The sequence below is a fragment of the Penicillium arizonense genome (genome assembly GCF_001773325.1).
Source record: "Penicillium arizonense strain CBS 141311 chromosome Unknown PENARI_contig028, whole genome shotgun sequence".
Taxonomy (NCBI): domain Eukaryota; kingdom Fungi; phylum Ascomycota; class Eurotiomycetes; order Eurotiales; family Aspergillaceae; genus Penicillium; species Penicillium arizonense.
Window position 1 is genome coordinate 241,906 of NW_019173305.1, and position 27,018 is coordinate 268,923.

Here is a 27,018-nt window from a genome sequence, read left to right on the forward strand (position 1 = left end):
CCGATGAACCCCGTACCGAATATATCACTTCATCGTCCGTACATTGGCTAATACGCGCTGGCTACTCATCATGCAGAACCTCGATACTTTATCTAACAGATCAAGGGCAACCCTTGCATCCCTTCAAGCATTTGGCTTTCAGACCACTCAGCCTGCGATACGCAGCGAGCCATCTAATCCAGACCCTATCGATGCCTCTGTCGCAGAGAGCTGGACTATTCGGCCGGAACTTGTTTCGCTCTTCCAAGACTCCATTCGAACAGATCTAGACGCACAGGTAAGGTACATGCCACCCCAGCAAACTTTCTAGCTAATCATTATAGCACCTGTCATATAGCGATAGCCACCTCGGAGACTCAAAGGTCATCCACGCATTGTCCAGCTTTTTCAATGGGTACTTCAGCCCTTTTCGACCGGTCGAGGATGGGCAAATCGCACTTGCCCCGGGTTCATCACGCTGCCTGGATGGTCTAATGCACCACCTCTGTGACCCCGGTGATGGAGTCCTCGTGCCGGCTCCATTTTGGAGTAAGGATATCAACAAGGTCGATTTAATCACCAAGGCTAACAGTGTCTCCAGATGGCTTCGACTTCCATCTTAGCATCCATGCGCAGGTCCACCCTGTTGTCGCACCTATCCACGACCTCTACAACGCCTCGAACGCAGACGCACTAATGGCATCTCTAACGGAGACATTCGATGCTACCCCACGTCGCATCCGTGCTCTACTACTCACCAATCCAGGCAATCCACTGGGCCAATGTTACACCGCGGAGACCTTCATCCGCTGTGCAAGATTCTGCCAGGACCGCGATATCCACCTCATCTGCGACGAAGTCTACGCGCTCTCCTATTTCGGAGGAAACGGGCCCGGTTCGACTCCATTCCGGTCCATTCTTAGCCTTGATCTTCAAGGGTTGCGGTGTGATGCCTCGCGCGTGCACGTCGTTTGGAGTGTAAGCAAGGATTTCGGATGTAATGGGATCCGTTTGGTACAACCTCCAGTCCGATTGCAATTATGAACATTAGATTAACCTGCGTGGCTAGGGCTGCGTCGTCTCGCAGGAGAATCCGGAGCTCATCCTCGCCCTGCGCTTACCGACGAGCACTGAGGTATCTTCACTTTCGGCGCTGTGCACAACTACCCTCCTGACGTGTGATAAACTGCCCCACCTTATCCAAATAAATAAAGAGAGGTTACTGCGGTCTTATAATGCCGTTGTCGGCATCCTCAAGGCAAAAGGCGTCGAGTACATACCAGCTACAGCGGGACTATGTGTGTTTGCTCGGTTGGCGCAAAATGCAAGAACATTGGACGACGAAGTGTGTTTCCAGAAACTACTACGGCAAAAGGGACTCATTGTGAGCCCTGGCCGGGCATATCATGTTGGGCCTGAGAATAAGGGCTGGTTTAGGTTCACATTCGCGTTGGAGGAGGGGCGGTTAAGGAGCGCATTGGAGATTTTGGGGGAATTTCTGGGGGATAATGAAGCTGGTCAATTGGCTTGAAAAGGGCCAGATCAGTATGTTTCATGAAATAGAGAGCGTCGGATCTCCGGCCCTATCTTTTGAGATTTCTTGCACGCCGTGGGCAGTACTGCAATACACAACCCGGACTTCGCTTCTCGAAACATACACTGTGCCAGTAGACCTTTTTGGCTTCAAGCCCAATAGGGATTCCGCCAGGCAATTTCCTCAGTGCAAGGCAATAATGGTAAGAGACAGCAGCCGATGCGGCCCGACTATGAATGGAGACTCGTAGATCCAGTTCGGTCCGATGTGCACCTCTTGTATGATATATGCCAGGCTCCATCCTAGCTGGCTCGTAACCTTATGTACTCTGTGGTAAAAGAACTACAAAATGGAAGCTACCCTCAACCACCTAGGAGCATCTCTCCAAGAGGCAGTAACGCAGCTCAAAGGCCGACTGAGCACGGAACGCCTAGCTGCCCTCCACGACCACAGCGAAGGAAAAATAGCAGATGCACATTTGGGAGAAGTGGCAGCTCGCACAATCGACCTGTTGCATCAGGCTGAACAGCTGCTTGAGCCGTCATCTTTGGTACTCGCAGATCATTTTCTCGGTGAGTGTGACAATCCAAGCTTCTAGAGAGAACCGTGGCTAAGTCGGGCTAGGATACCTCCATACAAAATGTCTCTGCGCGGCCGTCGAGTTCTGCATTCCTGATCATCTCGTCGGAGGACCGCGGTCTGCCACACAACTCGCTGAGTTGTCTGGAGCTAGAGAAGACAGACTACGACAGGTTCTTCGACTGCTCTATAACAATGGCATCTTTGAATACGAAGCAAACAGCGAGACATACAGGAACAATCCGACCTCCGACATGCTGAGAAGCGACCATTGGACCCAATGGCACAACTGGGTTAACCTATACGGAAACGAATTCTACGACATGGCGCGTGGAATCCCGGCGTCTCTAAGACAGGGTACGACGCGAACGCCAGCGCAAATCAACTTCAACACCGACGAGAATATGTTTGATTACTTTACGGCCCGTGGGTGGCTGCCACGCTTGCACCGGACATTGGGTGGCGGGGCTACAGCGCAGGCACCTGGGATCCTGGCCGACTATCCCTGGGAGGAGTTCGGAGACAAGACGTTTCTGGATATTGGTGGTGGGGAAGGGGCTCTGATTGCTCTTATTCTGCGAAGATATCCCTTAATTAAAGCCGCGTTGCTGGATACGCCGAAGGTGATTGAGCATGCGCGGTCACTGTTCCTGTCTGCCGATGGCAAGTATGCGGATGTCGGGGATCGCGTACAGGAAACAGGGCTGATAGCGGGCGACTTCCTTGAAAGCATTCCTAGTTTTGAACTTTACACTATGAAGTGGTGTCTGCATGATTGGAACGATGAGAAGACAGCGAAGGTGCTTGGGAACATTCGTAAGAGTATCCGGATGACGCCCGAGAGCCGGTTGGTGGTGATAGAGTCGATCCTGGCCGATGGCCGGAGTAGTCGGCTGTCTCGCTATGCAGACCTGACTATGATGGTCAGCGCTGATGGACAGGAGCGCACAGAATCCGAGTGGCGCGCGCTTGCTGACCGGACCGGGTGGGAGATTCGGACGATTCGGACCCTGCGAGGGGCCTGGCCGTGTGCTATTGAGATGAGGCCAGTGTAGGTAGCAATATAAGTAGTTCAGATAGCTCAATGCTATCAACCAATTCTAGACTCATGCCCATCATGGACCCCAAATCGCACCAAGTCTCTGTCCCCGTCATTAAGGGCGACGTGGGCTACGACGGGCGAGTAATCCTCTACGTTATCAAAGGTTAGCGGACACCCCTCGCTAGTATGGCAATAAATACTGACCACGCAGCCGATGAGACATCCTACATAAACTACATCAAACCGCTGATCCTGGCGCGAGAACTGAAGATCCCGCATCTCCTCTCGGTAATCGATACGAAAGACGAATGGTTCTACCGTATCCACCCGGAGCGCATGGTTCCCTCACTCAAGGACCTGGATCCAGAGACAAACAGAGAAGTGAATGTGTTTGAGAGCACGGCTTGTCTCCAGTACCTTGCGGACCGATTCGACCACATCGGGACGTGGGCCGGACGGAATGCAGCAGAAAAGGGAGCAGTGCTTTCATGGACGGCCTATCAGACTGCTTCACTAGGGTAAGCGAGCGGACATCTCTAGCAGTCCGTTCGTCCACGGCTAACTCGGATTATGTGTAGACCGACTGCGAAATACTGGCTATATTTCCTCCGGGGATATCCAACGCGCCACAAGCCCGTCCAGCTGCCCCGGACAATAGAAAAGTATGGATGGATTCCCAAGCGTAGAAAAGGTTGGACTAACGATTATAGACTGCATTCGAATTGTCTTCGGCAATGGGATATCCTGGAGAAAAGGCTTTCCCTTGAAGGACAGGACTACATCGCCCTTCCGGACCGCCCTACGCTCGCTGACCTGTCATACTTCCCCTTTGCGATGCCGTGGATGTTCCAGTTTCTGGGTGTGGATATCAAAGACTGGCCCAGTATTGATCGTTGGAGCCAATCGATGCTGAACCGGCCAGCCGTGAAGGCCGTTATGGAGATGGGACCGAAGATCGGACATTGAATAGTTTCATTCTAGTGTAATGAGGAATAACACTATTAACAGTACCCGGCCCGGACGGAGTTTTCACACCAGCCACGGTCAGCTATCAAATAAAAATATTAGCAATTACTAGTTACATACCTAGTACTTCATCGTAGTCGATAGTGTCAAATTCAGACCTACACACATCTATTGTTTTCCGCTGTACTGACACCGCCGCCATGTCCCTCGACGCGGTAGACTTGAATGCACCGTGGACCAAGAACTACTCCCTTCTCACACTTGTGTTGGGACTCGGAGCGGTTCTTTTCCTGTTCGCTCGCTTTCAGAAGCAATATTTGAACTTGCCCAGGTTTGAGGTGACATCGGATGTGCTGAAGACGATCGAGGAAGCGCATGCTCAGGTGCGAAAGCTTGGTAGCATTGGTCCTAACAATAACTGACCTTTGAGAAGTATCCCGAGGACCCATTCATCCTCTCCATGGTGGGCATGGAGCTCGTCATCCTACCTCGGTCCGGCATAGACGTAATCAAAGCTCTACCAGAGAACCATGTCTCCATAAAGTATACACCCTTAGCTCCGAGCGCAGACACTGAGCTAATCACCTAATCCCAAGGAAACACCACCACGACGTCTTTCTCGGCGAATACACATACATGGGCACAAAGTCTCCCGAATTCGACGAAGCAATGCGCTATGACCTAACCCGAAACACACCAACCGTGCTCTCCTCGTTCGTCTCAGAAGTGCAATATGCCGTGGAAGACAGCTTCGGACGACCGCAGGACTGGACGGCATTCCAGCCCCGCGCCTGCATGTCGAAGATCGCATCGCTAATGTCTGGGCGCGCCTTTGTCGGACTACCACTCAGTCGCAACGAGACATGGGTCCAGGCCACCGTAACATACACGCAGGATGTCACTCGCGCGTGGCTCGTCTTGCGGACGATTCCTTGGATAGCAAGGCCGTTCATTGCGCCGTTTCTCCCGCAAGTCAAATCGTTGAAGAATCAGCGTCGGATGACTGAGGAGCGCCTGAAACCGTTGCTGGATCTGCCTGATGAGCAAGTGAATGGTGATGCTCCTGGCGGGGATATGTTGCGCTGGTTCCGGAAGAGATATTCAACGGCTCCCACGACGAGACAACTGGCAAGAGATCAGCTGCTAGCCACCTTTGCTTCGATATATAATTTGTCCAATGCGCTGTCTTATTTGCTGTTCGATCTAGCCACATACCCAGAGCACATTGAGCCGCTGCGAGAGGAGCTGCAGGAAGTACTGAAGGGCGAGCCAATCAATAAGGAGAATATTCAGAAGCTGAAAAAGCTAGACAGCTTTATCCGCGAGTCACAACGACTGAGCCCGCCTTCCCTTGGTAAGCCCATTTTTCACGAAGCAAGATATAATTACTAATAGTATCAGCAAACATGCCTCGGATCGTCACTAATCCGCGCGGCCTCAAGCTTCCCAGCGGTCACACAATCCCCCAGGGCATGCGTGTTATGGTCCGAGCACATACGCTGAACCTAGACCATACGCTGTGGCCCAGCCCGACTGTTTTCGACGGGTTTCGCTTCTCGAAGCTCCGTGAACTTCCGGGGAATGCCTTCAAGTACCAGCATGCAACCACGGGCACGGACAATATCAACTTCGGACACGGACTGTGGGCTTGTCCGGGGCGACACTTTGCGAGTAGTCAGATGAAAGTCGTTTTATCGCACTTGTTGCTGAACTATGATATCAAGTTACCGGAGGGGGTGAACAAGCCTAAACAGCAGCATTTTGGGTTGGCTATTGTGCCGGATACAGAGAAGATGGTCTTACTGAGGCTGAGGGAGTAGGGTGGGATATGTGTTGGAAAGTATAGGAACAAATAGGAAAATGAGTTTGGCTAGAAGAATAACCGTATATACGTAGTTACAGAACTATTGTTTTACTGGACAAGAATTAGAACTAAATTTGGTCTCGCTGCAAACTAGGACGGCTGGTATTCTACTTGTCCGGCAATATCTAGTCAATATTTGCGTACCTTATGACCAGGTTAATGCCACTCTTTCGCATTGGAGCAGACGCATCCTGCACGCAAGCCACCGGCAACCGAGCCAACCAGGGGTTAAATTGTCGAGCCGCGACTGAAACAAAACTCAAGAACGGGGTCCGGCCTGTTGACTTCTGTCCTCGACTTAATCGGCATTGATAGCTGCGAGATGTGGACTCGGTCTTTAAAGGATCCCTTCGGATTGCAGTAGATGGAGTGGATTCAAGCAAGGTGTGTACCTACTTAATCTATCGGGCCGAAGCCATAGTAGAGTGCCTTTGCTGACATGCTCTCCAGTGCCCAGTCTGTGTCCTGTACCTTTGGAGCACTAAACAGTGTCCTGCAGACTGCCACACTCGGAGCATATAGACAGGACTATATATCACATTCATTGCCCTAGCGTCCATTGAACCACACCATCTTTTAACCCGCTCAACATTGAGCCGCCTATTCAGGACAATGCAATCCAAGATCCGAGATGAACTCGCCCGCGAACTCAAGATCCCAAGTGCAGAGCTGGATGGCTCTCTGTGCTTCACTGCCCTCGGTGGCCACTCGCTGTCCGCACTGCACCTGGTATCTATTTTCAAACGGATAGGGGTTTCCCTGACAGTTGGCGAACTGTTACAGAATACACCAATAAACGATGTCCTCTCTCGGGCTCTTCCTGTCTACCGTCAAGCCAATGATCAATCCGATAACCAACCGACCTCAGGAAGTACAGACCTCAGCCACTCAGACATTGACATGGCCATCAGCACAACGCCATCTCCATCCCTTTCTACCCCTTCTGTCCGGTGTCTGGCACCTGAAACCGTCGCCACCATTGAGTCGCTACGCGAACGGAGCATCCAGATCCCAGAAATGCAGCTCACTCTCATACAAGGCACATACGCCAAACCGGGGAATAACATCATAGCCTACCACTGCATGTGCCCTCTAGAGGAGCTACACGCCACGCAAGCCGCCTGGCAGCAAGTGATCGAAGCAGAAGAGATTTTTCGCAAAGACTTACGGATCGAAGACGGCAACGGCCACCTCGTTGACACTGAAAACACTCCTTATCGATGGAGACGAGCTGAAGTCGCGGACCGCGATGCGTTGGACGATGAGCTCCGGAAGCCTCCAAGTTTTCGTGATGTTGGATTCGAGTTCCGGATCATCACGATGGCTGGTGACGATCCCATAGCTTGTATTCTGTGGCACGTACACCACGCGTTCATCGACGGGTTCTCGATGCAGATAATCCTGGATAAGGTCTCGCGTGTTCTCGCTGGTCAGCCTATATACCCAGGGCCCTCGTTCGTCACAGTTGCATCGGAACGAAATGCGTTGATCGAGGAACGCAAGGCTGAGGCCATAGAATACTGGGACTCACAGAAAGAAGTCCTTGACATGGCAGGTGGTGAGACGCGCTTGCCTCGTTCCGCGGGTGCGGATCTATCCAAGAATTTCTGGAATCATGTGGCCACATTCACCCTGAATATACCACAAAGCCAACTGGGTGACTATGCCCATCGCCACCATGTCACCGTCGCTTCTATATATTATGCAGCGTGGGCTCTCGTCCTCTCCATCATCTGTGATTCTGATGTCGTTCGAATGGGGGTGGTAATGTCGGGCAGATCGCTGCCTGTCTCCGACATCCTAGATGTTGTTGGGAGCTTGGTCAACACCTTGCCCCTGGGCATTGTAGTCCGCAAGGACGTAAATACTGTTGCGTTTATCTGCAAAGTGTTCCAGCAACTTCTCGAGCTCTCAACCTTCGACTGGAGCATTCCCGAGCATGGCTACCGTCGCCAGTTTTCCTCGGTTTTAGCCATGCAACTTGACGTCGCAGGCAGGACTACACACCCATCGTCGATGACCTCGCCGTCATCACGTATGAATAGCGACATTCCCTTGAGTATTACCGTCGAGGCAGACGGGACGATCCATGTCCAGTTCTCTCACGAGTACGACTCGGAACATATTAATCTCCTGGGCACCTATTTCACTAGGACAATCGAGTGCCTGATGAGACCAGCTCATACCATATCAATGTGCCTTGAGAATATCCTCTCGCTAGCTGATCGACAAACGCTGCTTTCCTATGGAAACTGTCTTTCAGGGCTCACGACAGAAAGTTCCGTCCACGATAACCTCGTGGTCCTGATGAAACATGCGGCAGCCAAACATCCAGAGTCTTGCGCGGCCAACCAAGGAGCGCAGAAGATGTCCTATCGCGAGCTTGATCAGTGGAGCGACTCCGTAGCTACTCATCTAGGCGTGTATGTCAGACAAGGAGATGTCGTTTGCGTGCACGCAAATCCATCAATCTACTGGCTTGTCGCGATTTACGGAATCCTGAAGGCGGGCGCAGTCTACTGCCCATTGAACACCAACCTCAATCCTGGACTTAGGAATAGCATGTTCAAGTCATCCGGTGCTGCGGTCTACCTAACGCCCCTGTGCAGTGAGATTAGGTACCGACCCAAGGGCAATCGATATGCATGGGCTGTGGAAGATCTGCTGCAGCGACAGAATGAGCAGGAGCCGGATGAATTTCCGCATGTCATGTTCCCCGAGGCTAATGCATACCTGTGTTTTACGTCCGGTTCAACAGGGAAGCCTAAGGGGGTGCTATGCACGCACCAGGGATTGGTTGCCTTCCAGAAGGACCTGGAGGTCCGTCTACACGCACAACCGGGGCGGAAGATTGCGCAAATAATGTCTGTGTCTTTTGATGGGAGCATCCATGAAGTATTCTCCGCCTTGAGCTACGGAGCTACTCTGGCCCTCCCGGACGCCAACGACCCCTTTGCCCATCTCCATGAAGTTGACACCTGCATCTTTACGCCTTCGTTAGCCGCGAGGTTGGACCCTACGGACTACCCCAATCTTTCGAATGTGAGTATTCCTTTGTGGCAGTGCTTAGTTTGCGAACCTGCTCAGCCCAGATTCTAGGTATATCTCGTCGGCGAGCAGGTCCCGCAGGATGTTAACGACCGCTGGGCGGCAAGAGTATCCCTATACAACATGTATGGCCCAACAGAAGCAACATGCGGTGCGACAATCAAACGCCTACTCCCAGGACATAAAGTGACCATCGGTCGTCCCAATCCTACAACACGGATCTACATCCTCGATCGCAACCGCCACCTCGCACCACAAGGCGTAATGGGTCAGATCTACCTCGCAGGTGTACAGGTGTCAAACGGATATATCAACGAGCCGGATCTAACCAAGAAGCGCTTCTTTCCAGATTCTATTTGCCGTGGACTGGGAGAACGAATGTACGCCACGGGGGATATCGGATACTGGAATGAAGATGGCGAGCTCGTCTGTCTTGGAAGGAATGATCGACAGACGAAACTACGGGGCTTTCGGCTGGATCTGGATGACCTTGAAGCACGCATCGCTGGACTACCCGACGTCGCAGCCGTAGCTATAGCCCGATACGAGGATGATCTTGTCGCCTTAGTTCAGCCGGCGACAGTCTGTGTGGCGGAGTGCAGGAAGCATATATCGACTGTTCTTCCTGTCCATGCTATACCGCGATACATCATTCCTGTATCCCAATTTCCCATGACACCTGTCGGCAAGCTTGACTATAAAGCTATCGTGCAGAATGTGGACGTGAGGAGGATGTCGAGGCTATCAAACGAGATGAACACGACAGAACGGAAGACCACCAGTATCTGGGCTGATATCCTGGCTGTTAAGGAAATTGAAATAACCCCCGAGACAGGTTTTCTAGCAATGGGTGGTCATTCGTTGCTACAACTGCGACTAGCCAGTCGTCTCAGCAAAGCATTCAATATTTCCGTCCCTCTCACAACGATAATCGAAGCCGCTACACTTCGGGACCTATCTGTTGAGATAGATAAGTTGCGAGAACGAGAGTGTCGGGGGGCGGTGCACGTGTCTAGCGAGTTGGACGAAGGCGCTGTCTCGCGAATGGAGGCTGAGTGGATTTCCAAGTACGCCTGTAGCGAGAGTACGACCTCATTCAACGTGTCTTTTGCCTGTCAATTGAGCGCCTCTGTTGATGTGGACCGCTTGAGGGAGGCTTGGAATGCTGTCATAGCAGCTCATGACATCCTCAGATCCCGATATACTGTCTGCGGAGGACAGCCTAGGCGTGTATATTCGGATCGAGCACCGGTTGTGCGAACAGTGGACAATTATGACATCCTGAAGGAGATAAACCGGCCTTTCAACATCTTTGAGGAGGACATTATCCGTGTCATCATGTCGCCCAATATGCTGCTTATCACTGTCAGCCATATCGTCTGCGACCTCACGACAATGCAGGTGCTACTCAACGAAGCACAACGCGTCTACCAAGGCGCCACCCCCAGGAGCGGCACTCCGTCATACATGGCAGCTGATGCCTGGTATCGAGTCGCGCCAGACGGCGACTTGGCATTCTGGACAACATACCTTCGAGGCGCGCCACGCCCAACAAGGAAGCGAGCCAGCTATGCAGGAACCTCGCGCGTTAGTATACTTCCACAAGAAACAGCTTTCGCGATGAATGCCTTCATAAAGGCTTCGCCATTCAGCCACCATCAAGTTGCCCTTGCTGCAGTATCCCTCGCTCTCCACACCCAGCAAGGTCACATAGATACTCTCCTCGGCGGCCCATTTCTTAACCGCTGGTCCGAGAATGACATGAACACTATCGGATTATTCCTGGAACCACTCCCCTTCCGCATCCAGTTCGACCTTACGACCGTCCCCGATGCGGACGCATATGCATTCCTGCGATCTATACAATGTTCGAGTCAGGCCGCTATATCACATGCTGTCCCCTGGCAAGAACTGCTGTGTCACTTGAATATCACGCCAGGGTTTCCGAATCACCCGCTCTTTGAGATGATGGTGACATTTCACAACAGGGCGAATGGGCTCACATTTGATGTTGATGGGGCTGCTCCGTTGTATACCTGGTCTGAGGGATCTAAGTTTGGTCTCATGTGCGAGTTTACAGAATTGTCTGACGGGGAGATCTTGCTCCGGTTGGAATATGATGAGAGTTTATATCCACATACGGCGATCTGTATGATTGAAAGAAAGATTGTACTTACTATGGAACTCTTGGCAAGGAATGCCTTTTATACTGAGATGATGCGCCGGTTGCACGAAGTCGAAATGGAGACATCTAACCCACAGTCTAAGGATCCAGCAGACATGTTTCTATCGCCAGTGAGGCGCCCATGAGGAATGCTATTGTCTTTTTCATCCTAGATACCTACACATAACAAAAACACAATATACGAAACGAGTTATCGAGGCCACATCCTCTCGCTACTCTCAACCGCAGAAATAAGACTCCGTAACCGCTGCTTCAAATCTTGGAGCCACCTATCTACCGCCGCACTCGCAGGGTCAGGGCCAACAGAGCGGGTTTGCAGAGGCATAGAAAGCGATTGCACCATCCGTAGACTGCGATGTAGCTCGGTGGATATAATCTGGGCGCCCAAAGCCGCCTGTTCCTGGGGATCAAGTAGAAAGGAACCGAACCCGATTCCTGGCGCAGCGGCCAGCCCATTAGAGCATCCTGCTGAGCTGCCATGGAATCGTCTCTGTGCATTCCCAAACGATGCAGAATTTTGTTGTGCATTGTCCGTTCTGGAAGACATTGACCATCTGCTGCGGCTGGGAGGGGAGTATACCTCGCCGCATGCGCTTTCGAAAAGGCAGACAACGTGATGAGCAGCCGCGACCACGACTATTGAGCCTCCGAGGCTATTAATATAGTCGGCACGACTAGTAAGTTCCGTTATCCCTTGCGTGGCTTCTTTGTTGATTCGAAGGACTTCGTCGATTGCTGACAAGCCTGCGCATATCTTGCACTCCAGCTTCTCAAGAATTTCGGCTGCGGCGACGACGACCCCTTTGGCATCCTGTGCATGGCAGCCAGCGCGGAATGGAAACTGGGCTTTCGGAGATATCTGACTATATGGAAAGGTCGGCAGAGCCTGTGTGGATGAGGTGTTTAATCCGTGTATTGCTACCTTCTTGGTCTCGACTCTTCGTGGCGCCTGCGTTGGAGAGATGGTGGGAACGTCCGACATGTCAATGGCTGAGTCTAGCCGGCGAGGCTCAGGTGCACTCTTGTCCTCCGTGTTCTTCCAGCTAGGTCTGAGTGCATTGTCGTCGTCAGGATAGTCCAAGAAGAAATCCATGGTAGGAAGCTCAGGCATGTTTTCCAGGAGATGTTGAGACGCGTCCCACGGGTCCTGATGGAGGAAGTCTGCATCAGCATTGCTATTTGCCGGAGACAGCACAGGCTCGCCCGCGGAGTCTCCAGTGGTGTTCGATATGTCTTCACCCGGGGATGCGACGGCGATAGCCCTAGTCATTTTCTCATACTCTCCCCGAATCCCTGGACTGAGCATCTGTCTTTTCCGTCTTCCCTTCGTCTTTCCAACCTGGGACTCGAGGTAAATGCACTCATGGCCCAGTGTGCGACACCGCGTGCAGCCTGCCTTCTCGCCGCTACACCGGACCTTGGCCGCATGGCAGCTTGTGCAGGCCGCCCGCAAACGACCGGATTTCCCTTCTCGCTGCTCACTGGGAATTCTGAAATTTAGGACTCCAGATTAGATCATGCAGGGACGTCGATCAGTAGGAAAATTAATACAAGGCACCTACCTCGTAGCTTCGTCCAACATCGTCGTGTCTGTTGTCTAAGCATCCCAACCTTGATCAGGAACAACAGAATGACGACAATCCTCTCAAAAAAGGGTCAGTCCTTGACGATACGAGCTCTCCCCTTTCTTGAGTACCTTGGAGCTTGTTGAAGTTTACATGGGTACGAATTGGCCCCCATTTCTACCTGCTGAAGCGAGATAGCCACGAGAATAATCGAATTGGAGTCCTTGGATATGAGAACGCCGGATGGTTCTTTTGGGCGCAGCCATACAACCTTCTTCAGAAACCCTCCATATATATACCCATCTCCAGTCGAGAGATACTTAGCAAAGATACATCCATGAAGGGGCTATCACCAGTCGGATAATTATGAAAGCTAAGCTGGGATCTGGGGCCTTCAGCGCCTGAAGTGCCCTGACCCTTTGCACGGCTCCCGGGGTACTCACCGGGTCAAACTCACCACTCGACTAATATATTCCACCTTTTACGAAGTGTAGTCCACTTGGTCCATGTGGTTTACCTCTTGTCTACCATTTCAGTGGCAACGTGGCGCAAATTCTGTGCGTTTAGCTTGGTATGTTCATTTCAACTACATGTATCCCCTAGCTCACACTCATTACCCCACGGAGCTGAGCAGTGAGATTGTCCTTCCCCCAGTCCTGCATGGCTTAAGCCTCCAGGTCTCCCTCCACTTTCCACTTTCGGATCTTTTCCACAACCGTGTTCGCCGCGCCCTTCGCGAGCTGCGAGTAATCCCTCTCAATCTCCTGTGCTCGGTTACTCCCCGGTACCACATCTGGCACATGGAGCTCGTAGATCGCCGTCAGGTACAGCGTGTGCGGCTCGTCCCTCTCATGCCCGCCGCGGGAGATAACCATGGTGCTCTTCGCGCCGGAGTCCACAGTCGTCGCTTCGGTCTGTTCAACCACACAGATATTAGCACACTATGACTGGTAATCACAGGGTCCCATGCTTACGAGTAGGTTGTCCGCATTCCGTACATCTTGCACCAGCTCTACGCCCCTGGCTGTGTGCACGGCGCCATCGGCCATGAAGAGTCTCCGCTGGAATTCGTTCTCGGACCTGCGGTTTGGCAGAATCTCGGTGCCCGCCACGTATTCCGCGAAGAGGTGAGGCTTCTCACCTCCGCGGCGGAGACCACGCCAGAACTCTTCGAGAGTCACGATCGGGCCGGAGGCGTCGTTGTTCACGGGTACCGTATAGGCGACGTTTAAGGTGAATTCGGTTGGGGTGGCCATTGTGGATTGGCTGTCTGGTGTAGTCTGTAATTGTGTTATGTTGTCACTGTCGCTTATCATAAACGTGCTCCGCATATATATAAGGAGGGGTGGATAGTAGCATTTACTACCGGACCGATGTGGACAGACTCGGCCCCCGGACGAGTCTTTACAATTTCATCACCATGATCGTAATATATGTTGCTAGAGCATTTGACTGCTAGATTACCATCAGAGTGTTGGCGTTGGCTTTTCACTGCTATTGAGCACTAATATCCCAACAATGACCACACTACGCCACCCAGACCCAGGCCTCTCTAGGCAATTGTTAGCCCGACTGAGTGAGCAATGGCAAGAGGTTTCCCTGTTGAGCACGGCCAAATGTGCTGTCTTGCTTTTGGTAATACGAGTGAGTCAATTAGATATTGCCAGTTCGATACACGTTATATTGACTATTCGTAGTGGATTGCCGTCGTCGTGTATCGCCTGCACGTCCATCCACTCGCCAAATACCCCGGCCCCTTCCTCTGGCGGATCAGCATTCTCCCCAGTTTGTATTATGCATGGACAGGAGATCGACATCTGGTGGTCGATAAACTCCACAAGAAATATGGTACTAGGACCTCGAATACTATGAGTGATCAACTATTAACAGACGTTCAGGCAAGGTACTGCGACTCGAGCCAAATCTCGTCTCAATCTGCACCCCAAGCGCAGTACAGAGTAGGAATATCAACCACACATTATCTCGACAGACGTGCTAATAGCTATAACAGCCATGTATGGCCCAGGGACCAAATTCGAAAAGGCTATGTTTTACACCCGAGGACCCAAAGAGAAGCAGCTGCTCGTGGTATGTATCCATCCACCTGCAAAGGCCTTGGAGCTAACGATTGCAGAATTTAGCGAGTACAACCGACAAGACTGTCCATGCGCGGAAACGCCGGATCATCTCCCACGCCATGAGCGAGGCTTCCATTCGATCTTACGAGCCTGTCATTATCGACAAAATCCAGCTGTTCTGCAAACAGCTCAGCGATCCCGATACCTTTGGCGGTCCGTACAAGAATATGTCTCGGTGGTTCTCGTATCTCACGTACGACATCATGGGCCAACTTACCTTCAGTCAGAGCTACGACATGTTGACCAAGGACGACCACCATTTTATACAACCTTTGATTGACTCCTACCAACACAGCCAGGTGATTGTATGTAACCTGTAAGCTTCTGTAACATGCACAAGCTAACTTAGTATAGCTAGGGACAGAGCCGAAGCTGGATCAATGGGGGCTGGCGCCGCTATTCTTGCTTCGGATCATGGCTGAGAACAAGAAATTCATGAAGTATGTGCAAGACCAGGTGAACAATCGTATTGCGCTCGAGAAGGCTGGTCGAGGGCCTTCTGATATCTTCAAGCTGCTGCTGGGCTACAAGGACAAGGAAACCGGGGAAAGCATGGGATTCAAGGAGCTTTCCGATGAAGCAGTCGTGCTGATTATCGCTGGTGCGCCCTTATCTTTCGTAACTCGTCCACACGGTGTTTATTTCGAGAACTGACGTGAAGCAGCCAGCGACACTACTGGAACCGCCCTCTCTGGTCTATACTTTTACCTAGCCCGGTACCCTGAATGCTACAGAAAGCTCGCGCAAGAGATCCGCTCTCAATTCACCCACACTGACGAGATTGTCGGCGGACCCAAACTCCTGTCCTGCAAATACCTCCGCGCTTGTGTCGAAGAAGCCCTCCGCATGTCCCCCGGCGTTCCAGGATTTCTCACCCGAGAAGCGCCGCAAGGCGCCTCAATCGATGGCCACTACTTTGCACCGAATGTGCAAGTCGCGATCCCCACTTGGACCATCCATCGCGATTCAGAGGTGTATCCGGATCCGCAGACTTTCAAGCCGGAGCGGTGGATGGTGGACTCGGATGTTGAGTTGCAGCGGCTACGCTCTTGTTACTATCCTTTTAGTATGGGGACGCGCGGGTGCATTGGCAAGAACATGGCGTATCACACCATCTACCTGGCTGTTGCGCGGCTAGTCTTTCTGTTTAACATGGAGGTGAGAGATGAACTGCCTCTGGAGTTCCACGTCAAGGATCATTTTGCTGCTGGGAGTAAGGATGGGCCGTATCTGAAATTTACACCTCGAAGCGAGAAGTAGGCTTGGAGGCAGGACTAAGTAAAGATAGAGGAGAATCAATAACTTAGGGTTTGAATGTTAGGAGATACGTACACCTAAATCCGCATTTCCACATGCTCGCATGCCGTAGGTGTATTCTGACACTAATACTAATGGCCTGAGTGGCTGGGACACTCGCATCTCGATTGTCTCCTAAAGTACCTAAAGTACCTACTCGGCCCGATGTGGTTTTGTATGACTTCGATCGGTCCGCTAGGCCTTGGCCTTGCCCCCAGGGTGCTCACTGACAGACCCTGTATATTTTATCGCTATTTGGCTGCGAACGGCGAAGATCATACCTTTTTCGAATCAGGACCCACTGAAGCAGAAGTGATACGAGGAAAATTAGAGGCCAGGAGTGTGGTTGTCTGGACCTCACCATGTCGTCCTCACCTTTATCCGAAAAGCAGCCCCAAGCTACAGCAGGTGCGAGTTTAGGCCAATCCAGAGACTCTGCCAGGGACCAATTGAATGAAAAATCACCTGGCGTTGTCCGCATTGAGGCCATTGCTAGCCATCTCACCTCGATTACTCGCACGATCCTGTTCGTCAGTATCTTCTTTCTGGGATATTCGTTTGGGCTGGATGCCGTGCTGCGCGGCGTGTATCAGACCTACGCCACCGCGAGCTATGGCAATCATTCTTTACTCTCAACGGTGAATGTCATTCGCACCGTGTTTGCCGCTGCGGCCCAGCCGACAACCGGAAAACTTGCGGACGCCTTTGGTCGCATCGAGATGCTAGGCTTGTCAATCGTCTTTTATGTCGTGGGAACGATTGTTGAAGCCAGCTCGACGGGCCTAGCTGCGTTTTGCGCCGGTGCTGTACTCTACACTCTGGGATTCACCATCGTTCAGACATTGGTGGACATCATCATCGCAGACGTTACATCCACACGCGTTCGACTGCTCGCCACGTACGTCCCGAACCTGCACTTTGTCATCACGGCCTGGGTGTCCGGGAACATCTCATCGGCTGTCCTGGGCGGCACTACCTGGAGATGGGGAGTAGGCATGTGGTGCATCATCTTCACCGTGCTGGTGGCTCCTGTCGTCGTTACTCTGGTGTTCGTCCATAACCGCGCCAGTAGCAGCACCGCAAACCCCCGAGCAACACGATGGGTGTCCCTGGGCCAGCTATTTTGGCAACTCGATGTTCCCGGAGTCATCCTTCTAATCGCCTCCCTGGCCTTAGTTCTGACACCGCTGACCATCGCCGGGGGAGAAAGCCTGAAGTGGCGCACAGCACATGTCATCGCACCCCTAGTCATAGGATTCTGCTGCATCCCCATCTTCATCATTTGGCAGCTTAGAGCACCGCATCCACTGATCCCATTCCGACTCCTCAAAGACCGAGGCGTCTGGGGTGCTCTGGCCATCGCAACCTTCATGAACTTCGCCTACATGATGCAAGCAAGTTTCCTCTACACCTTGTTGATCGTGGCCTTTGACTTCTCCATCACAACTGCAACGAGAATCACAACTCTGTACATGTTCACCTCCTTTGTAGTGGGCCCCATCTGCGGCCTCCTGGTCTACCGTTTCCGGCGGCTCAAATACTTCATCGTCAGTGGGACGGTCCTCTTCCTCGTTGGCTTCGGTCTCCTCATTAGATACCGCAGTGGCGCAGGCACATCCTCCCGTGCAGGCGTCATAGCTGCACAGGTCCTTCTCGGTGTCGCCGGCGGGCTAACACCATATGCGGCGCTCGCATCGCTACAAGTATCTCTCAAACACGAAGTACTCGGCGTCATGATTGGTCTGTTCCTAGCCTGTCATAGTATTGGAGATGCACTGGGAAACAGTGTGGCCGGTGCCATTTGGACACAGGTTCTCCCACTAACGCTCGCTTCGAATCTGGCTTTCCAGGAGGACTCAACCCTTGGGTCACAAGTTTACGGGAACCCATTTGCTATCGTTGCGCAGTACCCGATGGGCACCGAGATACGTACGGCGATTATTGATAGCTATCAACATGTGCAACGGTATCTGTGCATTACGGGGTTCTGTTTGTCTATTCCGTTGGTTGCGTTTGCGTTTTGTCTACGTAATCCAGTACTGGATAAGAGCCAGAGTCTTGTAGAGAGGAAGGAGTTGCCTGCTGAGCCTGAGAGGGCATAGAGGGAGACGAAGGTGTGGAAGAGATGCATGTCTAGAGATGCCGTTTAGTGTAACGGAGAAAATAGGCCCGAGAACCGTTTTTGAATTCTAAGACGCCTGAATCAAGGCCAAGGGGTCGTTACGCACCGGTGTGTAATTCTCGGTCACCGAACTAGACGCTATATAGGTTCATTCAATAAATGTTATAAATTCCGCTCCCAGTCCCTGGCTGTAGACATCCAACTACGAAGCCCTCGCAGCCCGCCTCCACTATGGCATTCATTTCCCTGGTCTCGTACTCTACCGCGCAGTTCCTGTTAACAGCATGGGTCATCTGCTACACGACGAAGAATTCCTTGTGGCGCCCCGCTGCTGTTCCTGTCGTGCTATACACCGCGTATCAGACATGGCTCTCCCTAGACTTCTTCAATAACAACCAACTCGTGAACCCCATGACAGCAGGCTTTGTAGCGGGCTTCGGCCTACATCATCTGAATCTACTCTGCACAAGCCGGATGGATATCAACGATGTACGCGAGGCTATTGGCGCAAACACGAACGCCAAAAAGCACGATATGTCCAGAAACACCTGCTTCCGCGGAACACTGTACATTCTCACCACCCTCCGAGGCATCGACACATCCTACGAGGTCAGGCAAATCCGGCACGGCCGCGAATCTTCAGCATCGCGGTCCGGATTTCTCCTTTGCACGCTGGCCATCGTCGCTGCGAAATACCTCGTTCTCGACTTGATGACCTTCCACCCACCCTCACCAGAGGATACTCAGCGTCTATTCGGCGAAGGGAAGGAATACTTGCTCTTTCGGTCTCATAGTCTCCCACCGGTAACAGTCCAGGACATTCTCACCAACCTCGGCGTTACCTTTCTCGGCTGGGGCCCGATAGGGAGCTGGTTCATCGAGGTGCACTACCGCGTTTTGTCTCTGGTGTCGGTTGGCTTGGGCGTATCCTCGCCGCATCAGTGGCCGCCGCTCTTTGGCTTTATCACAGAGGCTTATACGCTCCGCCGATTCTGGGGGTAAGAAATGCTTTCCGTATCCCCTACTGAAGAATGCGGTAGCAGCTAAACCAACCCACCTTTAGAAATTTCTGGCACCAGCTCTTCCGCTGGCCTATGCAGGGCATATCCTCGTTCGTATGTTGGGATATCCTCCGCCTCCCCCGCCCCTCGCTCATCGAGAGGTACGCCAAAATCATCGTTGTCTTCATCATCTCGGCTGCATTGCATCTCGCCATTGACTCCCGGGGCGGAATTATGCACCCGCAAAGTGGTGCGCTGAGGTGCTTCCTCATCCAGCCGCTGGGGATCATGCTTGAAGACGGAGCGCAGGCAATCTACCGTCGGGTTCGCGGAGGAGCGGCAAAGTCCAACAGGTGGACCAAGACGGCGGGATACATCTGGGTCTTGGCCTTTTTGACCCTAGTGGCACCATTGTATAATTTCCCGCTGTTTCGGCATCAGGATCCGAGTAGAAATGGGGTGCCGGTGCCTGTTATCCAACCGTTTATTGATTACCTAGGGTCGAGAGAGTAGCCTGGGGCATGGCTATACGACATTCAAGAGAAATGAGAAATTGTTAGAGGAACACTTCATGCACCACTTTCCTATTCATAATCTTGATTGATCCCCCGCCAATGTGGTTATAACCCAGTTGTTTGGAATGTGAGTAGAAGCAGCCCTGTATTCAGGTTTTGCGCGTGGTAACAATCTCCTTCAAAAAGTACTCCTACTCTGTCTCTCAGCCCACTCCGCGCAACGCCCGAGATTGCTCAAGACCGCCAGTGCCTTGGCAGTGAGGACCCCGAGACTGCACGGCTTGGCACTCTGCCACCAACTACGAGGCAGTTTCCCGTTCTCACTATTCCATCTATCTCCAAATTGTTATTGTATCTAAAATGCTACGCCATATGTTCCTCATACTGACATGCGTAGCATGGATCGAGTTCGCAATTCACTTTTCACCCCAAATCGAAGTAAGATCAATCCCCCCAAAACGATCACTTCTTCAGTTCAACTAAACCTATGCAGGAAATCAGTCACCAATTTTTCGCAAGCAAGGTTCCTGTGGCTCATGACCCGGTGCCATTTTTACCCCAGAATGAGGAAGAGCATTCTCGTCTCCTGCGCAGTCTTCAGCGATCCAGTGGAAAGTGGGATAATTCCCACCCTCGATATCGACTGTTAACGGCACTACATGAATTTACTCGATATCAAAACGGGACCGAATCCGAGTTGAGTAGATGGAGAAATCTTTACAAGAAGGTGCCAAAGCATCAGAGATTGGTAGGGATCCAGATATCCTTCTATCTGGTTGGACCCGCGGATCATGCTAATTGAACTAGTTGCTTGATTCAGCCATCAACTACACTGGTAAGTTGAAGAGAGCAGAGAAGCTGCTCAAAACCAACGCCAGGATTGCTCAATCAATTGCGCAAACCGGGTTGCAGTTCTACAATATCACATCGTCTGAGCTAGACGAGTTCATCCGCGAGACCGAGGCTCAGGGCCGGCGGGCTGATCGTACTAGCGTCTCGCAAAGTATGAAGCATTTCGTGCGTGACTGGGCAGACGAGGGCTACGCCGAGCGACAAGAATCCTTTCAATGTATTTTGAGATCACTCTCCCTAGTACCTCGAATGGACGATAGGACCCTGCGAGTACTGTTGCCTGGGGCAGGACTAGGGAGACTAGCCCACGAAATCCATAAGCTTGGGGGTAAGTGTATTATCGGATCTCTGGGATGCTCTGATTGACCTAATCATGGCTCCAGGGTTCGAAGTCGTGATGAATGAGTGGTCGGCATACATGAATTTGGCCTATAGGTATATTTCTAGTCGATCCGAACCGGACAGTGTCTCGTTTTACCCATTTGCCGACTGGTGGTCTCACCACGCCACGACTACAGATCTCGAGCGCCCGGTCACATTCCCCGATCAATTGAGTGACCTGTCGTCTATCGTACTAATCGAAGGGGATTTCACGACGACATTTGCTGAGCACACCGGTCAATACGATATCATCGTGACCTTATTCTTTATTGATACTGCCCGTAACCTGATCTCATATATTGAAAATATCCATCGCTTACTCCGTCCCGGTGGTCGATGGATCAACCTAGGTCCTTTGATGTATGGAACGGCACCATTTGTGCAGTTATCTTTGGACGAGATTGTGACATTGGGTACGCGAATTGGGTTTGACTTCCAGGAGACTGATGATAGAGTTGGGAATATCACTATACCTGACTTGCCAGTCCGGGGGTTTGAAGTGGCCTATGGTCGAAACCCTCGCGGGTTAAACAAGAATGCATTTCAGGCACAGTATTGGGAGGCATTGAAACGTTAGCAGGAATGCAACAGGTGTTGAGATGTTCCATTTTGCTTCTAGAGAATAGCATTCAATGATTGTATTCGGTCAAGGGCCAGATATTTGAGAGTGAAATAGCTGTGCTCCGGGAAGAAATAGAAATATATAGAGCAACAACAAAACAAAATTACCGAATCGCATTAACTTGGTGTCGATTAGATTAGCCTGGGGAAATACCTGCTTAGAACAAAGTAATGGATTTCATATGCATGATGGCACCTTCCACCACCTCTAGACCAGAAAATGTGCAGCCTGTACAGCCACAGACAAGGATTCGGATCCCTCTACAGACTTTAACTAAATTTGGTGGAAGTTCTACCGTGTCTGGAAGCTGCTTAGCGACTTCGTCACCAGCTACCTTGCCAATGTTGGTCACCGTCACTGTGACCGTGTAAAGAGCGTCCCAACAGTTTCCACCGGAGCCGTGGTATCTATCACAAGTCATTTTAGGGCCAAACATCTATAATAGCAGTGCCATCCTTCGCATTATATGGGCATTAGGTTCGTTTGGAGTGCTCGTCCTCGTGGTTGGGCTCTGCCCCGACTCGTTGTGGATTCTCCTGGGGTGGGGAGTTGCCGTAGCCCATCTACGTTGATGTCAGAAGGGACCAGAATGAAGTGCCGCTGAGGTATTACTCACCTTATCGAGTTTATAGTTCACCATCATAAGACTTAGCGGGATCAGGGGGAGAGTAGCGATGATGGCCAATGTCAAGAGTCGGTTCATGGTCTCTTGGTAGGCACGGTTGATGGCAATGCGAGCTGGAGATCCCATCGGGTACGACAGGGCCTCGGTCAACTTGCCAAAGATTTCACCCGCTTGGCCCTTGGTTTCCTCGGGGAGGTATTGAAGAAGCTTGTGTGGGATGGCCGAGGACCAGACGGCTCCTGATATAGCAGCGCCAACGGCACCGCCCATCTCCATGGAGGTCAAGAACATAGCTGTTGCTGCGGCGACTTCTTGGTGGCTGGCGGAGGCCTGGACACCTAGTTGGACAGGCACGTTGACCAGACCACCACCGATGCCGACGATGATTTGGGTTCCCAAGACCTGGAAGTGGGATGCCCCTTCGCCTCGGTATAGAAGCATGAGGGCCAGACCGGTCATGTAGACGACACATCCAATGGTCACGTAGATACGGTAGCGACGGGTATATTTGATCAGAAGCGACACGCTAAATGCGGCAATGGTTGAAGTAAAAGAGAAGGTCTGGGTGACGCGTCCTGCTGTGGCAACGTCGTACCCTTGTACAACCTGGAGGTAGGAGTACAGATAGGGCTGAACGGAGAAATAGAAGGCCACTGGACGAGGATTAGTAACAACACTCGCGAGCTGTGGATTAACACTTACTGAAATACCAAAAGGCCAATGCACAGCCTGCAAGAGCAGTCTTTTGCTTAAGGAGGTGTAGAGAGAGCAAGGGCTTGGGTGCCAGTTTATGGGAAGACTCCCAAAATGGGAGCACAACGAAGCAAATGACACCGAAGATCATCATTACCAAGATACTAGGGTTCATCCACCCACCCTTCGCATTGGCTGCGAGGGTCAAAGGCACAAGAAGCAAAGCCAAAGCGGCAGATAAAAGAGTCAGACCTCCTACATCCAGATCGTACCAGGTCCGACGCACGGTGCTGAAAAAATCCCTGTGTCGCCTAGACCGTGTCTTGATCAAATTCAGTCTTCGAGCCTTACGCTGGTTAAATAGCAGCGACAGGGCCAGGGGCAGGAAGGATGCAGGCAATATAATAGCCCACATACCATATCCCCACCGCCATGAGCTGGTACGCAGTATGGCGCCCGCGATAGTGGGCCCAAGCCATACAGTAACCAAGAATGGGAATTCGGGTAGAAGCGCGAGGAAGGCACGGTTCAGCAAGTCACTGCTGTCGGCGATGAACACTTGCTGGAGGATCTGCAAGCCCGTTGAGCCGGCAGAGTAGAAGATTTGGGCCGATGCGTAGGTTTGGACATTCGTAGAGGTAGCCATCTGAATGTATCCAAGCGTGTATATGAGGATACTAACGCAGAATGCCTCAAAGCGACCGAATACATCGGCGATTTTGGCCATCGGAGGTTTAATGACAGCTATTGCAAGTTAGTAACTTTCATCCGCTTCCAAGGCTCAAGGCAGGGGAGTGAAGTCCTACCATTGACCACATTCTGAATGACAAGAACTGTCGAGATTAGCGAGTGCTTACTGAAAGCACTCGTCGCATATGCCGACAGCGACATCACAGTCTGACCCTCTAGCGACGTGCAGAATGCCATGAGGAATATACTTTGCGCCAAGTCAGCAGGGGTCAACAAAGGCACGGGACGGAAGCCACACGAACCTGACGTAGGCAATCACCAGAGAACGAGTCGTCCAGGTCAAATTGATGGCTTCAATTTTTGCAACTCCCTCCTGCATTTCGTCCGGCGTGGACATTCCACTGGGCGGAGCCTCAACCTCGTAGTCATCCTGCAGCAGCAGCTCCCTCTCATTGTCCACGTGGTTGTCTTCCTGTTCCATAGTGCCGTAGGACGGTCCTGACCGCGGATCGAGAAGGGGCATCTCGGTGATGCGCACCGATATAGCTCGACCAAGAGTTCGGTCTTGGATTAGTTAAAAGCATATACAAAGGACGATCTTAACAGCGTCGATTAAGCGGCAGAACGGAACATCAAAAAGAGTTCATGCAACATCAGGCGTCGAGGACGTATCACATAAAAAGGATGAAATCCTGCTCTACTAAGCAAGTATCGGGTTGTTCAGTCTGAGCCAGCCAGGTCCACTCGAAAAAGCAACGAAGAGCGAATCGGAGAGCGAGTAGGGAGCAGAAAAGCGAAATAGACGAGAAATACCGGGCGCAACAGGAAAGAAAAAGATGAAGCGCGCTTGCCTGGTCGATAACTCATGGAGGGCTATGTACGTAGCAGGATCCGGCAGGCAGCTATGGGCGGGATGGGTAGATCCGCTTTGGAGGGGGCGTCCAGGCTGTAAGGGGAAAGCAGGCCTTGGATAGGTTGAATTTCAGTAATGACACCGAGTCCGATCGTCGGTCGCACTTATGCACGTCGATGGGTCAGTGGCAGCAGAGCGTGAGATGAGAGGCTGAGGTCCGATCTCAGACAGTCCAAGTTAGGCGAGTCGGAGTCATGTTTTCCAGTCAGCCAGTCATATCAGTCATACAGTCATTCTCGTAATGTTCGGAACAAAGTGAAAGGGATGAAAGAGAGAGAAGAATCGTAAGAAAATTGAAGTGGAGTGGCTTGTCAAGGCACATCCCGGCCTTACGGGGTTACGTTCCGTGCGGTACCCGAGTGGTACCCGGACGGTACCTCAGATCAGAGTGTGGCATAGGCTGATCTTTTGGTACTGCCAAGTCACTATGTGGTTCAGACCATCAGATATGATTTGATCGATAAGATGGAAACCTGATTCTTGGTTCGGCGATTTTTACCGCCATTCCATCCCTTCCAGCCTGACTTGGGAGATTTTAAAGAATGCGTGTTATGAAGTGGGTTCTTTCTGATTCTGACACCTGTCTACTGGATATAAAGCAAGAAGCCAAAAAAGTCTAGTAAATCTAATCATCCACTGTCGGGCGTCAACATGCATTGCTACCGTACCCTGTTGCCGATGTCTTTATACGAGAATATGGTACGGAATATCTCCGTCAAAGAATTGGATGTCAAGGTTTCTGATGTAGCCGGTCACTTGATCCGGACATTACATTTTCCCTCTAATTTAGTGTCTAATTTACTGCAGAACAGTAAATCTCCATCAAGTTATATCAAGGGTGGTGTGACCTCGGCAGCTTTGCGCCGGGTTATGCCGTTACACGATCAAAAGGGAAATCTGATAAACTCTAATTAGGGCTAGAGTATATAGAACACTCCTAGAAAATAAAAGGACCGGACTTGGCATAGAAAAGAGGAAAGTACTCCTTTGACCAGTAAATTTCTTGAAGGTCCGAGTGAGAAAAATCTAGTCTCCACTTGGCAAAATGCGTCCAGCCTAATATAGTATGACAGCTCTATACGTTTCATGTTCAAATTAAAGCCCGTTGATCTCTTCACTAGTGCACCTGGCAGCTTCTGATCACCCGACATGACAAAACTACAAATCAATTGTAATGGCATTGAAGTCTATCCGTGTATTGGCTGATCGACAGTATCTCGCCTGTGGCATATCCATGTGGAGCTGGGCTCCTGTCAAACTGCTAGCCGATACCTTTATCATACCACAAACGGGCCTATTTGGATTCCATATGCTTTCACATAACTGCCTGGCCCAGGCCATCTGGATCCGATTGTGGCAAGATGGTACAAAGACAGAGAACTCCAGGGACTGTGTACCATCTGTCTAGTTCTTTTACTCGTCTATACATTTTACTGTAAAAGTACAGATTGGCTACCTACATGCAACCTTTTATCAGCCCTGACAAAGTTGATCCTATTGTCAATATTGTTCTAGAAGCCTTCGCCACCTATCACCCGAAACATCAAACTATCGACATCCCACGAAATCATGCCTGTTCTATAATCAAATGTCCAAAGTTAACCGGGAGCTCTCCACCCTCACTAGAAGGCCGAGCAGCATAAACACCAACCCAGCAGTCCTTCACATCCTTCTCCTCAAAGATCCAAGTAATCTCCCGGAGAGGCGACTTCTGCAGACCCTCAACCAGATAGATCCACAAACTATTGTCCTGTTCTTTGGCCATCTCAAGGGTCGCCGCACCACCACCAGAAGGCACAGCCAGCAAGCTCCAGTCCGCCCAGTTATCTTTAGCGACGGTGCTCAGGTGGGGTCTGCCATGGGTGAGCTCAATGCCGGTCTTCACCCACTTTTTGCCACCATCGGCAGTGTTGAGGACAATGATCAGACCACCCTGGTCATATTGTTTCTCCCAGAGGGCGTTGAAGGCCACGCGGGCCCGCTTGAACGAGCTCAGCGGGATGGACTGGTACAGGATTGGCGCTGAGAAGCGGCTGGTGGAAGGTGGCTTGTCCCAAATGTCTGTTGAGGCTGGGGCTTTGATGGTGAATTCGGAGGGAGGGGTGCCGTTGCCTGGCACTTTGTCGTTCGAATTGGCGAATTTGAATTGCGGCATGGTGGGATATATGCAGCTGCGGGGAAGCTGTGGTATACTTGTAGGTAATGTATGTTCAGTTGCCACACCACGGATGACTGGTGTGTCTAGAGGAGATGTGAGAATTGATTCCAGTGAACATTGAAAGTAAGCAGGGAGATAAATGAGGAGAAGTACCCGACCACGGCTACGTCACTACAGAGTGTAATCCGGAGTTCCCATCGGAAGAGTGCGTTGCACGGTTTCCCCTGCTGAGAGAGATGCTGGATGCCGA

General features: G+C 51.5%; 10 protein-coding genes across 10 annotated transcripts; 6 read left to right on the plus strand and 4 right to left on the minus strand.

The window, feature by feature from the left end:
• Positions 1 to 70: 70 nt before the first annotated feature.
• On the plus strand, positions 71 to 4,100 carry gliM (O-methyltransferase gliM; the record flags this gene model as incomplete). Its single annotated transcript, XM_022636248.1, has 10 exons — positions 71 to 277; positions 324 to 528; positions 581 to 957; positions 1,049 to 1,363; positions 1,854 to 2,085; positions 2,138 to 3,143; positions 3,197 to 3,297; positions 3,346 to 3,652; positions 3,713 to 3,796; positions 3,845 to 4,100. 10 exons carry the CDS (start codon positions 71 to 73, stop codon positions 4,098 to 4,100), a joined length of 3,090 nt encoding a protein of 1,029 aa, XP_022483988.1.
• A 200-nt stretch (positions 4,101 to 4,300) lies between these two features.
• Positions 4,301 to 5,920, plus strand: gliF (cytochrome P450 monooxygenase gliF; the record flags this gene model as incomplete). The annotated part of the gene is made up of 4 exons (XM_022636164.1): positions 4,301 to 4,483; positions 4,534 to 4,643; positions 4,697 to 5,454; positions 5,502 to 5,920. 4 exons carry the CDS (start codon positions 4,301 to 4,303, stop codon positions 5,918 to 5,920), a joined length of 1,470 nt encoding a protein of 489 aa, XP_022483943.1.
• Positions 5,921 to 6,576: 656 nt separating this feature from the next.
• On the plus strand, positions 6,577 to 11,322 carry gliP (nonribosomal peptide synthetase gliP; the record flags this gene model as incomplete). The annotated part of the gene is made up of 2 exons (XM_022636225.1): positions 6,577 to 9,006; positions 9,064 to 11,322. The coding sequence occupies 2 exons, from the start codon at positions 6,577 to 6,579 to the stop codon at positions 11,320 to 11,322; spliced, it is 4,689 nt and encodes a 1,562-aa protein (XP_022483971.1).
• Positions 11,323 to 11,387: 65 nt separating this feature from the next.
• Positions 11,388 to 12,467, minus strand: PENARI_c028G02266 (uncharacterized protein; the record flags this gene model as incomplete). Its single annotated transcript, XM_022636172.1, has 1 exon — positions 11,388 to 12,467. One exon carries the CDS (start codon positions 12,465 to 12,467, stop codon positions 11,388 to 11,390), a length of 1,080 nt encoding a protein of 359 aa, XP_022483948.1.
• Positions 12,468 to 13,427: 960 nt separating this feature from the next.
• PENARI_c028G09422 (SRPBCC family protein) lies at positions 13,428 to 14,018 on the minus strand (the record flags this gene model as incomplete). Its single annotated transcript, XM_022636232.1, has 2 exons — positions 13,428 to 13,676; positions 13,737 to 14,018. 2 exons carry the CDS (start codon positions 14,016 to 14,018, stop codon positions 13,428 to 13,430), a joined length of 531 nt encoding a protein of 176 aa, XP_022483904.1.
• A 262-nt stretch (positions 14,019 to 14,280) lies between these two features.
• On the plus strand, positions 14,281 to 16,160 carry PENARI_c028G05901 (cytochrome P450; the record flags this gene model as incomplete). The annotated part of the gene is made up of 7 exons (XM_022636200.1): positions 14,281 to 14,406; positions 14,460 to 14,610; positions 14,661 to 14,720; positions 14,774 to 14,850; positions 14,897 to 15,205; positions 15,255 to 15,501; positions 15,565 to 16,160. 7 exons carry the CDS (start codon positions 14,281 to 14,283, stop codon positions 16,158 to 16,160), a joined length of 1,566 nt encoding a protein of 521 aa, XP_022483949.1.
• Positions 16,161 to 16,558: 398 nt separating this feature from the next.
• On the plus strand, positions 16,559 to 18,298 carry PENARI_c028G00055 (uncharacterized protein; the record flags this gene model as incomplete). Its single annotated transcript, XM_022636150.1, has 1 exon — positions 16,559 to 18,298. The coding sequence occupies one exon, from the start codon at positions 16,559 to 16,561 to the stop codon at positions 18,296 to 18,298; it is 1,740 nt and encodes a 579-aa protein (XP_022483913.1).
• Positions 18,299 to 18,549: 251 nt separating this feature from the next.
• On the plus strand, positions 18,550 to 22,060 carry PENARI_c028G04520 (uncharacterized protein; the record flags this gene model as incomplete). The annotated part of the gene is made up of 5 exons (XM_022636191.1): positions 18,550 to 19,316; positions 19,382 to 19,643; positions 20,642 to 21,014; positions 21,070 to 21,480; positions 22,020 to 22,060. The coding sequence occupies 5 exons, from the start codon at positions 18,550 to 18,552 to the stop codon at positions 22,058 to 22,060; spliced, it is 1,854 nt and encodes a 617-aa protein (XP_022483953.1).
• A 102-nt stretch (positions 22,061 to 22,162) lies between these two features.
• mirC (siderochrome-iron transporter MirC) lies at positions 22,163 to 24,220 on the minus strand (the record flags this gene model as incomplete). The annotated part of the gene is made up of 5 exons (XM_022636210.1): positions 22,163 to 22,252; positions 22,306 to 22,967; positions 23,017 to 23,751; positions 23,814 to 23,944; positions 24,000 to 24,220. The coding sequence occupies 5 exons, from the start codon at positions 24,218 to 24,220 to the stop codon at positions 22,163 to 22,165; spliced, it is 1,839 nt and encodes a 612-aa protein (XP_022483932.1).
• Positions 24,221 to 26,177: 1,957 nt separating this feature from the next.
• On the minus strand, positions 26,178 to 26,765 carry PENARI_c028G01796 (uncharacterized protein; the record flags this gene model as incomplete). Its single annotated transcript, XM_022636165.1, has 1 exon — positions 26,178 to 26,765. One exon carries the CDS (start codon positions 26,763 to 26,765, stop codon positions 26,178 to 26,180), a length of 588 nt encoding a protein of 195 aa, XP_022483889.1.
• Positions 26,766 to 27,018: the final 253 nt, after the last annotated feature.